General features: G+C 40.7%; 1 protein-coding gene across 2 annotated transcripts in view; it reads right to left on the bottom strand.

Annotated features, from left to right (window-relative positions):
* Positions 1 to 18111, bottom strand: part of LOC149225302 (histidine kinase 1-like) — a 493646-nt gene that overhangs the window by 199902 nt on the left and 275633 nt on the right. For both annotated transcript variants that reach the window (XM_089377050.1, XM_089377051.1), the window contains exon 7: positions 5429 to 5518. In XM_089377050.1, the coding sequence (XP_089233176.1) occupies positions 5429 to 5518 (90 nt within the window). The remainder of the gene's footprint in view (positions 1 to 5428; positions 5519 to 18111) is intronic.

Raw genomic sequence — 18111 nt, 5'->3', positions numbered from 1 at the left:
CTTGCATGGGGACTTGCAGGAAGAAATCTATATGGAACAACCCATTGGCTTCATACAAACAGACTCCAGCCTCGTTTGTCGACTTAAGAAATCCCTTTATGGCCTCAAGCAAGCTCCTCGGGCTTGGTATGCCAAAATGGATAGCTTTCTTTTAGAATCTGGTTTTTCTAGGTGTCATTCTGACAATACTGTCTACACCAAGAAAGTGGGCAACTCTCTTATCATCCTTGTTCTTTATGTTGATGATCTTATTCTTACTGGTAGTGATCCCAACCTTATAAACCATGTGAAGTCCAGCCTTAAAAAGAAATTTGAAATGACAGACTTAGGACACTTACACTATTTTCTCGGTCTTCAAGTCTTGCAATCCCAAGAGGGTATTTTCCTTTCCCAGTCCAAGTATGCTTGTGATATTCTTCGTCATTTTCACATGGAAGACTGTAATCCAGCCCCTTCTCCCTTTCAGTCTGGAGTCAAACTTTCAGTCTCTTGTACTTCTCCTGAAGTTGATGCTACCTTATACCGTCAACTTGTCGGAAAACTCTTGTATTTAACCCATACTCGTCCTGATCTTTCCTTTGCTGTTGGCCTTGTTGCTCATTTTATGCAAAACCCCCGTGAAAGTCATTGGAAAGCAGCTAAAAGAATACTTAGTTATGTTCGAGGTACAGTACAGTTTGGGATTCATTACAGTGCCAAAGCAGCTCCTCTGTTAGTTGGTTTCACTGATTCTGATTGGGCTGGTGACCTTGATGATCGGAAGTCTACTGCCGGTTATGTCTTCACTCTTGGTTCAGGACCTATTACATGGGCTTGTAAGAAACAGGCTGCCATTTCTCTTTCGTCAGCAGAAGCAGAGTATCGTGGTGCCGTGGAAGCTAGTAAGGAAGCCTTGTGGCTTCGTCAGATCCTATCAGAGTTTGGCTTTGAGCAGCAGCATCCAACCACACTTTGGTGTGATAATCAAAGTGCCATTCAGCTATGCAAAGATCCAGTCCAGCATCAGCGCAGCAAACACATTGAACTACACATGCACTTCATCAGAAAGCTCATTCATGACCATGTTCTTGAAGTGCAATATTGTCCAACAGATGATCAGGTTGCAGACATCTTCACAAAGGCTCTCACAGAGGCGAAGTTCACTAAACTTCGATATATGCTTGGAGTTCAGGAAGTTGTCACTAAGGGGGGATAGGCTCTAGTGCCTCCTTCCTTCTCCTATTGTGTCATATTTGTAAATCCTTCAATCCTATCCCAAGTTGTTCTTAAGGGGGGATGTTAGGATATTCCGACACATAGGATATAGTTAAGTTCAACTTGGTCTAGCATAGAGTTAGGTTAGAGTTAGGTAAAGTGTGTTTCTTTACCGTTGTACATTTTGTAACTTACAATCCGACGGTCACGATATGTAGTGATCCGACGGTTCACTCTCACCTCGGTATTACCGACACTTGATCCGTGGCTTGACACCCGATTGGTCCATGAGTTCTATTTAAAGCGCATGGAGGGTCATTGTTCGGGTAATCCGTGCATGAGAGAAGCTTATGTAAATTTTCATTCTTTGATTAATAAATTGCCTGTAGTACCCACGTTGGGACAGGCCGTGGACTGTTTCCCTCCTTGCACTCTGAGGGTTTTAACCACGTCAAAAATACTAGTGTATTGATTTGAGATCTGGTTGTGAGCGGTGTCCTTTTGGTATTCTTTCTGTGGAACTTACCCTGTAAATTCCTACAAGAAACCCCTACAACAGTTTCTGGTTTACAATCTCCTAGTTGTTCTTTACATTAACAAGTTATTTAATTGCATAAACATCGAAGTAAACACTATCGCAGCCTTCACAAATATACAAATCATGCACTGAAATAAACTGAGACAATAACACAAGGGACACCGTTATTTTTGGAAAGTCGTCCCCAGAAAAACACAATTTGGGAAAACTGGTTCAGCGTATAGAGGGTGTGTATTGTTAAGCAAATTTCGTGAATACAACTAGGGTGCTAGAAATGGCTCACCCAATAGAAAATATCCTCGGCAGTAGTACCTCTATCCAAAGACAGATTTTCCGGTAAATCAGCAATCAGATGATCAAACCCCAAGTGACTCCGATTGTTCCCTATGTTGGACAGCGAAAGCTGCTTCAGGCACTGCTTTGGAACTGCGTCACCCTCTCCCAGATTAGAATCTACTAATCTACTCCTAGTCTGCCCCACAAAATCTCCCCAATGTTGCCTCTAAGGCCCAGCATCAGCCTCTACAGCTTCTGTGTCCCCTGCATCAACCTTCTTCGTTCTTTGTGTCAGCGCTTCGGCCTCTGCGTCAGCCCTTCTAGGGCCCGCACTGTCTCTCCCGGAACTGTGCTACCTCTCTGCTATGTATTCTTCAGCCTTAGATAAAAATCCCTTGCTTAACTACCCCTCCCTGCAACTTTGATCACTAACTCGATTTTCTCAGCAAACCTCGCCCCAGAAAATCAAATTCTTTGATCACTTGGTGTATCTCCAACTGACCCTCAAGCCTCCTCTTATACTTTTCCTGTTGACGAATCAACGGCCAAGATTAAGTCCCTAATCAACGGCCGAGATTATAACTATCTTGATCCTTGTCACTTAGATCTTTCTCACCCATATTTTATTAATACACATTAATATTTTTATTTTCCTAAGTTTAGACTTAGGAACCCATTAAAAATATTAATTATTTAATAACTCCTCATCCGTGTGGAATTTCTCCAAACGATTTCTGGGTCTTGGAGATCTCATGTGCCTTAGCCTATCCACTAATTTTCAAGGCTAGAGCACATCCGATGTTACCCAAAATCAACAATGGAGATGGATGAATTTTGACATATGGATTTGGGATATTTATCTTGTCTTGGAACTTTGTCTACTAAACGAAACACTAGTTGGATATAATCTATAACATTGTAAGTAAATTTTGATGTTATTATTCTTGTTGTTGCATACTGCTAAAATTAGGGCTAGTTGTTGCATAATTAAAATGTGGAATTGAGTATGTTTTAGCTAATTTAATGTATGGGCCAATGTTATATGATGGAAATGTCCTAGAGATTATTTTTCTTGATAAGCTTGCATTGTTTTCTTTGAAGTATAAATGCTTGAAGGTCACTTTTCTTTTCTTTCTCTCAACATTGGATGAAGCTGACTTTTTGGGCCTCCTTGATAAAGAAACCAAGTTCTTACTCATCATCATCCTTGACTCCAGATCCCCAACTGAATTAGGCACTGATCCCTAAAAACGGTGGTCATCCCCTTCACTGTTTTTACCATTTTCCCCTTTTCCCCAAGGGCCAAGTCTAGCCCCATTAGGTTACCTAGAGCATCAATTTCCCGGGAATTGACCCAAGAAAAAGCTTCGATCTCCTACAGGGTAATGCATTAGTGGGTCCCCTCCCTCTCCACCAAATTTGAGGCAATTCTAATGGTGGAATCTCCAGGAATCCCAAGTCCTAGCTCAAGGATTGAATTTTGCCTAGGCATCCCCAACGCTAGACCTCAACAGGAACATTTCACCTTTCGAAGTAAATATTCTTGTTTGGTCATTTCCTCTCACCTTGTCTAGGATAGGAACATCATTGGTTGCTACATTCCATCCTTGAACCTGGACTAGGTCCACTTGGCCCTGTGTAGTCGCACTTCTGAACAAAGATTATTTGTCAAGGACCATTTGGGAATCCAAGTTTCTCCAATGGTTATAGGGATTGAGAACCCTGCCTATAAGCCTATTCCCTCTCCCTCAACCCTCCAATCCTCACACCTTACCCCTGGTGGACCAAGTCCCTTACTTAAAGAGCAAGCAAGTTCCATTCTTCATTCCATCTTGGGAAAGGGTTTCCAAGGTCACTTCTTACCTGTCCATTGACATATACTTTACAAGTGATCCCCACACTACCGGGACTCCTCCCATCGGTGAAAGTCCGTAAAGAGTAGGGAGACTTAGTTGTGGTGACAGTGGGCTAACCCTCCACCATTGCCCTTAACCTAGCAGTTCCTCTTTTAGGAACCCCTTAGGTACCCTGCTGGTTTGAGTGGTAACAGGGACATTACAGTTGGTGATAAGCCATCCAAAAGTGAGGAAGGAAATGAAACTCATTAGACTCTCTCCTAACATTTGAGGCCAAGGAAAGGAAATTCATAATGTTACTCTAGTTCAGGCTGGGTTGTCAAATTGATATCTGTATAGAAGAAGCATGCCTAATTTCTGTGGAAAAGACCTGATAAGCTTTGGGTTAAGATGTTGAGCAATCTCGCAAGCTTGGTACCCATCAAATGGTTTTCCTGTCTCTTAGCACCACCAAGCACTAGAATCAGCTAAAAGGAGGAGGCAACCAATTTCACGGGGCGAGGCACAAAGGCAGCTTGCAGCGTATGTAATCTGACAGACACTGCCTCACGCATGTAAATAGCTACGCATTATTGATCAGGTTATCAAATGAAGATGAATATAAATCTTCCTAAATTATGGAAAAGGCAGTGGTATCTTCCCTTGATCCCATAGTGGATGGGAAATCAAAAAATGAAATGTTCCTTAGATTGCACCTCACATAAACAACATAGCTAACAAAAATTGCTCTTCACATGGGATATCATCAAGGAAGATGTACAAATAGGGGAATGGATCATTAGAATAATGTTGATTGTCTGAATAAATGGGACACTGTAAAACACTAAAGGCTTAAAGCAGTCCAAAAATCCACTGCAGTGGACTTTATTCCTTGTTTACAATGCATGCCTGCAAACGCATGGAGCGTTCATTGATTATATTGCAGTTGATTCTTTTTAAGGGATGGTAGGACACCAAATTGACCTTATAGAGATCCTAAAATCTAGTGCCCCAAAGAAGAGGGTGGATTCATATGCTCCAAGATTAGTTCAGCATGGAAGATGGAAGACATGACCATGCTAAAATATTGAACTGTATTTAGTACTGCTAACATACTGGTCACACAGTGAAGGTTGCCTTTGTAGTAATGTATTTACTTGTATGAAGCCTGGGCCCTGATGTGACCCATTCATCTTCTAACTCTTCTCATCCTTTGATGTCAATTCAGAAACTACATCTAATATACACAATCCCAAGCAAATCAACCTATAGCTAAAGAGACAAAAGTGTTGAATACAAGTTAATTGAAGTATTTTTTAATGACAAGAATGGTGTTCACTTACTTTTTCCAGAATCTTTGTTATTTGCAAGAAGCATCATAAAATGTAGGTAAAAAAACGGAAAAGAAGTAAACATTTATGAGAATTGAGAAGCTTCCAGTCTCCAGATCTACCTAACAATGATGTTGGACATTGAATTGCGCTGGGTGTTTATGTGTCAATGTATGCATGCATCAGAGAGACAGAAAGAGTGGATAATAAATGTCAAGGTCAAGATCATAATCAAACAAGGAACTGTTACTTACAAGAAGTAAATTTGATTGAATTACTAATCAGATTTGCAAATATTTGCACCACTCGAGCTGAATCTCCCCGTACGACTTTTGGCACATTATCTAAAAAGTTAAAAACAAAACAAAATTTGATTAGAAACAAAACCATGATCTCCAAGCACAACATTTTCTTACATATCATAGTTTCAAGGTGGTATGCTGACAAAAGAATCTAACATGAATTTTGAAGTATTTTATATTTACATTCTAAAAAACATTTAGTTAATCATTTCTACTCCTTGTATTCTTGTACTCTACTATATACAAATTTTTGTATCCTTATATCTTAATAGACTTCTTCTGTTCTGAGCAGATGTGTGACCTCAAAAGAAATCACACTGCATTTCAAGGAAACTTGGGAATATGTACCCTTAGTGTTTGGAGATGGTATTTGAGAAAATATGGAATAACTCAGAGAATAGATACATAGGGGTTAGAAGACATAAATTAAGCAATTTTCACCATCTCAATTTACCACCAAAAAACATTCTGCTGGGAGTGAAATTTCTAACCAACAGAATACACATTTCCTGTAAGTAAAAATGACTCCTATATATGGCCACAACTAGAGTACACTTTCAGGAAGAATTAGTAATGTTCAAAGCCCATTTGGAAGGCCAGAAGGGCATGCTACTATGAAGTGTCCACTTCTACCCTTGATTAGCAAGCTTATTTACTCAATTGCATTAATGATTAATTGTGTTGGAAGGTGAGGAGACACATTGGATCTTATACAAGATTGCAAGTGGGTCTTCATCTTGGACTTGGTCTCCCTATATGGGGTCCAAGCCCTCCAAAGGGTCATAATGGCACTTGTAGGGTGAGTGTTGAGAGCTATGGACCTCCAGCATTGCAGAGCATTGATTGCCATGCTATGGGCTTCTTTAGCACCACCACATTGCTTGTTCGTGCCCCATCCATACAAAGATGATGATACACTTGGACCATGTTGCCCAGTCGTCCACACATTGCACCTAAGACTTGGCAATTGATCCAGGGCCCAAAGGAGGTTTTAACTCTTCAAGGGAGACATGGGAGGGCATGTGTCATCTTCTAGCCCTCATTGATGGAGCATCAGCATGATCTTGAGCCATTTGGAAACCCATGGGATCCGTTTGGAGCCCACAAAGGCCAAGATGGGGTTTGGAGATGTTTTGCAGCATTTGGAGGGCATCCCCTTTTTATTCATCATGTTTGAGGCCCTCGCTTTCATCATAGCACATTGAGGACTCATCTTGGCCTTCCAACGGCCCTTCCTACTCCATTTTGCACTATTTTGGCCCTCTTGGGATGGCTTATCATTCACTTTAGTAGCTATTTGGTGGGCTTGTCACCAAAGACATGTTATTTTACACATTAAAATATTATTAGGGGCTTAATTAGGTTAAATCGAACTTGAGGAACCTCATATAAATAACAGAGGCCTCATTTGTATTGGATCATCATCACTTGGATTTCGAATCTCTTCTTGAGAAATTTGAAACTGTAATTGTTGGATGAAATTTTAATGTTTGGATGCAATTTGACATTTGGAAACCTTCACTATCTTTTCTTGGAGGTTCTCTTTGCAATGTCGATGGAGGGATATATTATCATTGTCTTGTAACTACCTTTTGGCTATATTTTACATTGAGTAATGTCTAATGTATGGAATGTCATTTCATGATCTTTAATTGTTGATTTTGGGTAGCATCGGATGTGCTCTAGCCACGAAATTTGGTGGAGAGTTGGGGCATATGAGATCTCCAATACCCAGAAAGGGTTTGGGCAGATTCTAAACAATTCAAGAGATATTAAAATAATTAATATTTTTAATGGAGTCCCTAAGTCTAAACTAACGGAAAATAAAATATTAATGTGTATTAATATGAAACTGTGTTAGAATGGTCCAAAAGACATGGATCAAGCTAGATCTAATCTTAGCCGTTGATTAGGGACTTAATCTTGGCCGTTGATTTGTCAACAAGAAAAGTATAAGAGGAGGCTTGAGGGTCACTTGGAGAACACACTGAAGGAGACCAATGAGTTCAATTTCTGGAGCGGGGTTAGCTGAGAAATTGAACCAGCGGTATGGAGAGCAGTCAGGATGCAGCAAGTACGGAACAGAGAGACAGGAGATCAGCATAGAGGCAGACGCACGGGCCAGAGGAAGCCATGCAGAGGCAGCAGAGACTGCGCAGAGCTAGCAAGACCTACGTCATCCACGTAGAGGCTGCAAGAGTGACGCAAAAGGCCAGAGAGGCTGCACAGAGCCTCAGTAGGCTGACACAGAGGGTTTCAGGCTGACGCAGAGATCAGTAGGGCCTACGCCATGTTTAGTAGAAGTGCTGGAGAATTTGTCTATTTGTGGGTAAGTCAGTTTGGCACCCTGTTGTACTAGAAAAATTGTTGAATAATAAAATCCTCCCTTGCTGCACCGGTTTTCCCACATTGGGATTTTCCGGGGACATTAGTCCAAAATAACTGTGTCAATGCGTTGATTCTTGTGCATATGTTTGTTTATGTATTACGGTGTGATATCTGCAGCGGTATTTATTTTAATGTTTGTTGAGGTAATTTCATGAATAACTTATGGTGAAATAAGTAGGAAAAGTAAATCAGTTGCTGCAGTGATAGAATTTTCACATGGTATCAGAGCGAGTAATCAAGGATAGAAAGGGGAAATCAGTTATGGGTCGAGACCATGATGCAGAGGCATCTACCTCAGGGGACTCATGCAGATTTTCAGAAGATTGCACAAGAGGAGAGATTTCGATTTCTCTATGTTGGCTTCCAGGTTGGAAGAAGAAGTGACATGCATGACTAGTGTTGCATCATCAGAAGTATGGTATATAGACAGTGGAGCCTCGTGGCATATGACGAGAATCAAGGAGTGTTTCTCAGAATATCGAGAAGAGAAGATGAACTTTCAAATCACCATGGGGAATAAAGCAAAATGTCCTCCAGTAGGAAAGGGTACCATAGTTTTTCAAACAGAATCGAGAGAGCGGTTTCGTGCCACAAATGTGCTGCATGTACTAGGATTGGGGATGAACTTACTTTCCGTGTCACAACTACAAGGCAAGGGCTATGACGTCTACTTCATCAAGGAAAAGGTATATGTCAAACACCCGAGCTGGAAAAAGAAAGTGCAGACTGGGAACAAAAATAATCGGTTGTATAGATTACAACTATAATCTCCAATGGAACTAATAGGCAGTCATGGGGATAAGGATTTGAACAAACTATGGCACAGAAGGATGGGTCACTTGCACCATGGAGCTCTGAGAATTCTCAGGAGCACTGTAACAGGAGTTCCGGATCTGAGTACGGAACGAGATGATGTATGTAGGGGATGCTCTCTAGCAAAGTATGCCAAGGCGGGATTTCCTAGGAGCAAACACAGGGCCAAGAGTGTACTAGGATTGGTACACTCAGATATCTATGGACCTATGTCTGTCAAAGCTCTCAGTGGTGCCGAGTATTTCCTTACCTTCATTGATGACCACTCGAGGAAAACTTGGATCTATTTTCTGAAAACCAAGGATGAGGTTTTCTGTTGATTCAAGGAGTTCAAGGCTGTAGTGGAGAATCTGACTGGTAAGAAAATTAAAGTCTTGCACTCAGATAATGGTAGAGAGTATGTCGATAAGGATGTCATTGATTATCGCACTAAGGAGGGCATCAGAAGAGAGTGGACAACTCCCTACAATCCGGAGTAGAATGGGGTGGCAGAAAGGAAAAACAGAACCATTGTAGAAGCAGCTAGGGCCGTGTTGTATGATCAGGATATGCCAAAATTCCTGTGGGCGGAAACATGCAACACAGTTGTCTAAGTTCAAAACAAGACTCCTCATCGGGCATTGGGCAAGATTACTCCAAAGAAAGTCTCCACTGGGAAGATGCCTGAAGTCGGTCATTTCAGGATATATGGGAGTTTAGCATATTGCCGCATACCCGAAGAAAAGAGGAAGAAGCTGGATCAGACTGCAGAAAAGGGGTATCTGGTGGGATATAGTGAGAATGCTAAGGCATACAGAATCTATATTCCAGGGAGCAGGAAGGTAGTAGTGGGACAAGATGTAAAGTTCATGGAGGATAGAGCCTTCAGAAGATCTCGCGAAATGCCTTCCGAGAAGCAGTCGAAAGAGGATCCGTTGGTCATGCCTCTTCAACCAACGGAAGTGAAGAATCCTTCCTCAAATCAGGAAGATTCTCAAGATGAGGAGGAGGAGCGAATAGAAGCTCCTACTGGAAGAGGAAGAACTAGCAGAGACCTTCGTCAGATTCTACGTGATGCAGAGAACTTCATCGGTGAGCCAAGGAACAGTGAGAGGGAGCGAAAACAGCCAGACAGGTATCAGGCATTAGTAGCTTAGGATGGGGAGCCTACCAGTTTCAAGGAGGCAGCTCAGCATCAGGTCTAGCTAGATGCGATGGTGGAGGAGTATAACTCCATAATGGTGAACGATGTCTGGGAGGTGGTGTCAAGAGCTCAAGACAGATTTGTGGTAGGTTCAAGATGGATCTACAAGATCAAATATGTTGTGGACGACAGTGTTGAGAAATACAAGGCCAAGTTTGTGGCTAAGGGGTATGCTCAAAAGGAAGGGATTGACTATGAGAAAACCTTCGCCCCGGTAGCCAGGTATACATCTATTAGGATTGTGATATCTCTTGCAGCCCAGATGGGATGAGATCCATCAAATGGATGTCAAAACGACATTTCTAAATGGGGTAATAGAAGAAGGGGTATACATTGAACAACCAGAGGGCTTTGAAACTCATGAGAAGAAGTCTCATGTATGCACACTGAAGAAAGCCTTGTATGGGCTGAAGCAGGCACCAAGAGCATGGTATGGTCGAATATATGGCTACTTGCAAAAGATGGGGTTTGTCAAGAGTGACGCGGATCCGAATCTCTACTATCTGGTCGTAGAGAACAAGCCACTTATCTTAGTATTATATGTGGATGATCTCTTTCTGACAGGATCATCCAAACTCATTGAGGACTACAAGAAGAATCTAGCTACAGAGTTTGATATGAAGGATCTGGGACGAATGCACTAGTTCCTAAGGTTGGAAGTTTGGCAGCAGAAAGGAGATATCTTCCTTGGGCAAGGGAGGTATGCTACAGAGATCCTGAAAAGGTTTGGGATGGGAGACTGTAGACCTATGGCTACGCCAATGATCACCAACTGGAAGAAGATTGATGCATCAGAAGATAAGGATGTCGATCCCACCCTATACCGACAACTCATAGGGTCCCTAATGTATCTGGTCAATACCAGGCCAGATATTTGCTACGCTGTCAACACCCTCAGTCAGTTCATGGTGGAACCAAAGAGGGCACACTGGGCAACAGCCAAACATGTTCTCAGGTATTTACAAGGAACAGTTGATTATGGGATCTTATACACCAAGGAGAAGGATATCAGGTTGAGTGGATTTATTGATGCAGATTGTGCAGGAAGTTCAGTGGATCAGAAAAGTACCTTTGGGTATTGTTTCAACTTTGGATTAGGAATGACCTCCTGGTGCAGTAGGAAACAAAAGTCCGTGACTCTGAGCTCATATGAGGCAGAATATATGGCAGCAAGCACAACTTTGTGTGAGGCCATATGGCTTAGAAAACTGTTGGTGAACCTATTCAGAAGAAATATGGAGGCGACCAGGATCATGTGTGATAATCAAAGTTGCATCAAACTCTCTGAGAATCCAGTATCTATGATAGGTCGAATCATATTGATATCCGGTGTCACTTTGTTAGCGTATGTGTCCAATGAGGAGTTGTACAGTTGAGCTATACTCCTACAGGAGAACAAGTGGCAGATATCCTCACTAAGGCCCTTGGAAAGTCAAAATTTGACTACTTCATGGAAAAGATGGGGATGGTAAAGAACCCCTTTCAGAAGTAGTGTGTTAGCAGCACGAATGAAGAGGGAGTTGCAGTGCAAATGCAGTGTTGGGAGAAAGGACCAGCAACAACACAGATGTAGAGGGAGTTGCAGTGTGGATGCAGTGTTGGGACAAAGGACCAGCGGCAACACGGATGCATAGGGAGTTGTCGTACAGATGCAGAAGTGGCAGTAGCAGAGTCATGGGCAGCAGTGCAAAGGATGTTGGGCAGGGAGGTTTAACATCAGCACAGGGACCAATGCCGAATGATCACGGTGATACTCAGTGAGGAGTATTACTAGAGCACAGTCCTCGCTAAGAGGGAGTGTTGATTTGGGGTAGCATCGGATGTGCTCTAGCCACGAAATTTTGTGGAGAGGTTGGGGCACATGAGATCTCCAATGCCTAGAAAGGGTTTGGGCAGATTCTAAACAGTTTAGGAGATATTAAAATAATTAATATTTTTAATAAAGTCCCTAAGTCTAAACTTAGGGAAAATAAAATATTAATGTGTATTAATATGAAACTGTATTAAAATGGTCCAAAAGACATGGATCAAGCCAGATCTAATCTTAGTCGTTGATTAGGGACTTGATCTCGGCCGTTGATTTGTCAACAAGAAAAGTATAAGAGGAGGCTTGAGGGTCACTTGGAGAACACACTGAGGGAGACCAGTCAGTTCAATTTCTGGAGCGGCGTTAGCTGAGAAATTGAACCAGTGGTCTGGAGAGTAGTCAGGAGGTAGCAAGTATGGAACAAAGAGACAAGAGATCAGCACAGAGGCAGAAGAGGCAAAAGCAGGGGCCAGAGGAAGCCATGCAGAGGCAACAGAGACTGTGCAAAGCCAGCAAGGTCTGCGTCATCCACGCAGAGGCTGCAAGAGTGATGCAAAATGCCAGAGAGGCTGCGCAGAGCCTCAATAGGCTGACGCATAGGGTTTCAGGCTAATGCAGAGATCAGTAGGGCCTACGCTGGGTTCAGTAGAAGTGCTGGAGAATTTGTCTATCTATGGGTAAGCCAGTTTGGCACCCTGTTGTACTAGAAAAATTGCTAAATAATAAAATCCTCCCTTGCTGCACCGGTTTTCCCACATTGGGTTTTTCAGGGGACATTAGTCCAAAACAACTATGTCAACGTGTTGATTCTTGTGCATATGTTTGTTTCTGTATTACGGTGTGATATCTGCAGCAGTATTTATTTTAATGTTTGTTGAAGTAATTTCATGAATAACTTATGGTGAAATAAGTAGGAAAAGTAAATCAGTTGCTGCAGTGATAGAATTTTCACATTAATGTGCCCTAATTTAATGCGAATTTGTGAGAACATTAAAGTTGTTTGAAGTATTGCATGCATTACTCATGGATAATGATGAATGAATGTTCCTAGAGGTTAATCTTGCATATTGCATCCTTGAAACTCCATCAACTATTGTCAACGGAGTATAAAATCCTATAGTAGTTGTGTAGTTGCCTACTTTAGGGTTAAGGAAGCCGCATTAGGTCTCCTTAAAGAGCAAAATTTTCAAATCAAAGTAATTCTTGACACCATCTCTCCCAACTAATAGGCATTGGTCTAAATCCTTGGTGATCATCTTCTTATTGAAAAATCAATCGTTCTTCACCTCTTTCTCTCCATTTTCTTCGTCCCTTTAAGGATAGGGAGGCTCCTCTAGGGCTTTGATCCAGGAGGATCCCGAAGTACAAGTGGCCTTGAAAATAGCTCAAAATTCAAATTCATCAGATAGAAGCGAAAACAGAACCAGATTGTAGTACTCGTCGCCTTGATTCCAATGGTGCAAACGACACTCAAATCCAAGTTCGTATGATCGAGTTATCGCTGGTCAAAGTTTTGGTCAAATTTGGACAAGTGATAGGCTTAAGGAGGCAACAAAGTGGTAGAGAACTAGCGCACAGAATCTGGGCACCGGAACAGGTGAATTTTTCAAACAGTTAATTTTCCTAGTGACTGTTATTTTCTAAAAATTCAAAAATAACCAAGTTCGTTTAAAAATAACCAAGTTCGTTTAAAAAACAAAAAAATGAATAAGTTAGGGGTGGCGGGCTACCACCCCCGCCACCCCCACTGGAAATCATATTTTAAATATATTTGGAAACCCAAGAAGGGTCGGCGGGTCACCACCCCCGCCGAACCCTACCATACATAATATATGTTGTATATTGAGTGGATTGTCTGCCGGCAGACCCGGCCCTTACCCCGTCAACGATTGACACGTCATGTGATTCGAGGGCAGCGAGGCTCGAACCTGCTCGACTAATTGAGCAGAGGCTGACATATATTGAAAGGTGGGATTCTTCCTAGTTGAGAGGGAGTGTTAATTTTTGCAACTAGGGTCAAATTCCACATTGGACAACTCCAATGATAAAAATAATATGTGCATTAAATTCCTCTTTTCGAGAGGACCAAAAATGACCTAATTCGGTTAAACAGAAATTAAGTTTTGAATTATTTTATTCATGTATACATTATGGAATGGGTCGGCCCTAACCACATGTTGGGGAAATTATATGTGTAATAATTTCAACATTAAATTATCAATCTGGGACTCGTAAGCTTTGAGGCACAAGCGCAGGTAACGCAGGATCAGAGCATCTAACCTAAATTAGAGTAAGAAATCAACTTGTCGTTTAAGCAGAGAAACAAATCAAACGCTATTTCTAGTAAAATCACTTCGACTTAAAAAATGCTAATTACGGATTCAAATTATGTATAATGGAAAACACTCATTTATCTATTCTAATGTTGGTCAAGACAAAACATGAATCACTAAATCAAAAGGCATAAAGATTAAATCTAAACTAAGCTAATGAACTCGAAATCTAAATTAAGCTAGTGAATGCGGAATTGGAATTAAGCTCCAGAGCTCTCTACTTTCAATCAAAGAGAAACATTCAACATTCAAACGCAAAGACTACCAATCTCAAAGCAACTGAAATGATACTCAAAGCAATCTAAACAAATGACATTTAAGGAAACTAAATCCTATTGTTAAGAAACCTATCAAATTGACCTCCTTATTTAATGCTGGAAAGAAACTCAAATGACAATTCAACCTTTGTTTCTAATTATAATCACACTACTCACAAAATCAAATTTTATGCTATTGTTTGAGCTAAATTACCTCATGCTACCAAATTGAATTAACCCTATCTTAAATAAAATCAAACCAAAGCAAATCACACTGCTTCTAATACTGTACTTAACTCGATTCAATTAACCCAAATAAAACTCAAAACATAGAAAACCACATTGTTCTTAAACTAAATATCTCCTCACTCAATCTTAAATTAAATTGAAATGTTGGACATGAATTGCACACCCTAAATTAAATTACATTAATGCTGGAATAAAATATCAGTCTAAAACTAAATCTCACTGCTTAATTCAATCCCAGAAACTAGAAATGAATCATACATTTAACTTGAATCACACAAAGCCTTTTTTAAAATGAAACTACTTTGCTTAACTAAATCACACTTGCCTCAAATCACTCTCACTGCTAGAAAGAAATCAACACTTCTCGGTCTTGAATATCACTGTTGGAAAGTAAATTTCACAATGAAAATGAAACCACTACATTCAACTTAAAATCACACTATTTCACTGTCGGCCTTGGATCACACTGTTATACTACTTTAAACTATGAATACTAGAAAATAAACACACACAACAATCATAACTTGATCTTAAATGCACAACCTAGAATGGAGTCATAATGCTTCAAACACACACACAGCTCGCAATGTAAACACAAGTCCTATCCTTCACACAATGCTACCAAACACAACTCTGATTATTATCAAATTGAAACTTCATTCATCAAACGAATTACAAGTTAACTATTCGATGCATTTAGGAAGAGATTCACTCAAAATCCTCACCATGTTCTATGAACTAGTGCGTGCAAATTGTTATAACTTGAGACACGTTCTGATCGAAGGATAATTTGATTGCGAATAAAATGGGCTCGACTCTTTTATGAGGAACAGAGCATAGCTCTGTGTTGGAGGTTCATGCATGATTTATATGACAATTGGCAATCTGTATATTCAGAACTTTTGATCCTATTATTTATCAATGAATGCAATGTTGTAACAATTACAAACACTCCAAAATCAAATAGAATATCTCACGCATTAACTAGATGAAAGATGAATTTTATAGAGCTATCACACAACGATCTACTTAAGAACTAACAATGAAGCTTGCTCTTAGATGATGGCGGGCCCTGCCACACCTAGGAAAGCTTAAACGATTTGCAGTAAAAATGATTTAGAACATTCAAATGAAGAACTTACAACAAACCATGACTTGGAACGATTTGGTTCAAACCATAGCCATGATATATTAATTGGAACAGAGTCTTCACTTACAAATCATAATGTCTGAACAACAACTTGACAACTTAATAATTAGCACCAATTAACTCCTCTCACTCGTTACAGCGCTGGCCTTTATAAGAAACAATTCATATACAAAATAGCAGTAAGTCCATACATGGCAAACTCAGCAAATTAATACTAATCCAGACTCTTTGATCTGATCCCAAATCAACCTGATTTGCTTAAAACAAATGCGTTCAACCAACTGCTATCATTAGCGCAATTCTACTCTAGAGAATCCTCATTATGGAAAACATTGAGCTTGGCTTTAATCAAGATCTCCTGAGTTGTGCGTATTCAATTTTCTAGAAGTCATGAGGATGTGGAAGAAGTTTACCAAGTCATTAGATTTTTATCCAAACCATAGTTGTCGTCGAAAAATAGGCAAATCCGAATTTGACCCGATTATGTAGTTAAAACTGTGTTGGAATATTCCCATGACCGTAGCTCATGGTAATGAATTTTGCCAAACGGTTTTTGGGTTATATGAAAGAGGGTATTTTGAGCGCAATGCAAGTCTCAGAATGTCGAGATTCTTCACCATTTGGCCACAAACTTCATAATTTTACCTACAGCAATCTCATTCCATATTCAACTCTGCAGTAATTAATTTAACTGCCTTGTGAAGAATTTCGGTGATCGAACTCTTCGGAAAATGAACTTAGCGAAACCGTCATTAGTAAATCATGACAAAATCATCTTTAATCATACAATATCTAAGAAAAATAATGATAACCAACCATAGAGTGTAAAATATGTATATGGCGGGAAGTTATGAAATTAGGGTACGGAACGAGTTAAAAACATAGGGTTTTAGGGTATGAATGGTGATATTGAAAGATGAAAACATGGGCATATTTAAGGCCCAACCCAACATGAGTAACTACTTGGGTCAATCTTAACCCCAAGTTAACCCTCAAGAAAACCTATAAAAGGAAGCGACCTCAAGTTCATTTGATCATATTATCATCATCTTTCTTCTATTTGGTTTTGGCTCGCACAGGTTCATCGACAGAAGTTCGCATTAGATCCGAAATTACAGGCGAAAGGTTCGCTCTGAGTTAGGGTTTTCTGGATCTCGCTGGCCGGCACAAAACTGAAGTTTTTCGTCCTCGGTCGCAGGCACAGAGTAGGCCAGAGAGCGACTTTGACTCTTTGGTCACTCAGAGACAGTTCAGTGAGAGCGACTTTGGGTTCAGAGGTAGATCAGAAGGATCCGGTCCCTAGTCGCTTGCATCAAGTAGACCTAAGAGTGACCCTGTTGTCACAGTCGCTCGCACAGCTCAGCCAGGGTGCGACTTTGGCTCTCTGGTCGCTCGCATAGCTTGATAAGGGAGCAACTTTGGGTCTTTGCAGTTTGTTGTTAGAACCGCACGCATAGAGACCTCCTAAGTGCGACTCTACAGTTACAGTCGCTCGCACACTGTATTTGTGAGAGCGACCCAGAAGCTTCAGTCACTCACAGACAATGTAGATGAGAGCGACCCAGTTCAGATCTAAGGTTTTGACATCTTGACATCAGTTGGCTTCAGTGATATGGTAGATCTGGGTTTCTCTGTTATTATAACAAATTTGTAGATCTATAGATCTGGTTCATTATTATCCATTGCAAATCATATGTATTGAGCTCATTGTACTCTCTGCTGAAATCTTTTTATGACGATCTACTAAAGAAGAATATTTGAAAGGGTTTCCCCCTAGTGGGGTTTTTCCTTGGTCTTGGACCAATCTGTTGTCTCTTATGGTTGTGCTATTGTCTTCTCTATCATTGCATATATTGTTCTTTCTTCAGTTACGTTTATGATTGATTATACTGCTAACAAATTGGATGCATTGTTAATGAAAAGATAAATTGGGCTAAAGTAACTGATACAACATTGAACAATTTGAAAATTTAACATAGACTATGAGGAAACACTCGCTCCTGTGGCTAGGTATACTTCTATACAAGTCGTGATCTCAATAGCAGCACATATGAGATGGAAAATCCATCAGATGGATTTCAAGACGACATTCCTTAATGGTGAGTTGGAATAGGAGGTATACATAAAGCAACCAGAGGTCTTTGTAGCACACAACAGTGAGACTCACGTGTGCATGTTGAAGAGAGCTTTGTACAGGCTCAAGTAGGCTCCTAGGGCATGGTATGAGCGCATTGATGGAAACTTGCAGGGAATGGGCTTTGTGAAGAGTGAGGCAAATGCAAACCTCTACTACTTGGTGGTTGGGGGTGAGGTTCTCATTCATGTTTTGTATGTGGACGACTTGTTTCTAACTAGTTCATTGGAGCTCATAGAGGAGTACAAGAGGGACCTTGTAACTGAGTTCGAGATGAAGGATTTGGGACTTATGCACTACTTTCTAGGCATGGACGTGTAG

The sequence above is a fragment of the Pinus tabuliformis genome, chromosome J (genome assembly GCF_031772625.1).
Source record: "Pinus tabuliformis cultivar Carrire ecotype Pingquan chromosome J, CPIR1, whole genome shotgun sequence".
NCBI lineage: Eukaryota > Viridiplantae > Streptophyta > Pinopsida > Pinales > Pinaceae > Pinus > Pinus tabuliformis.
Note: the sequence above shows the minus strand (reverse complement) of the source record. Positions and strands in the feature narration are given on the sequence as shown.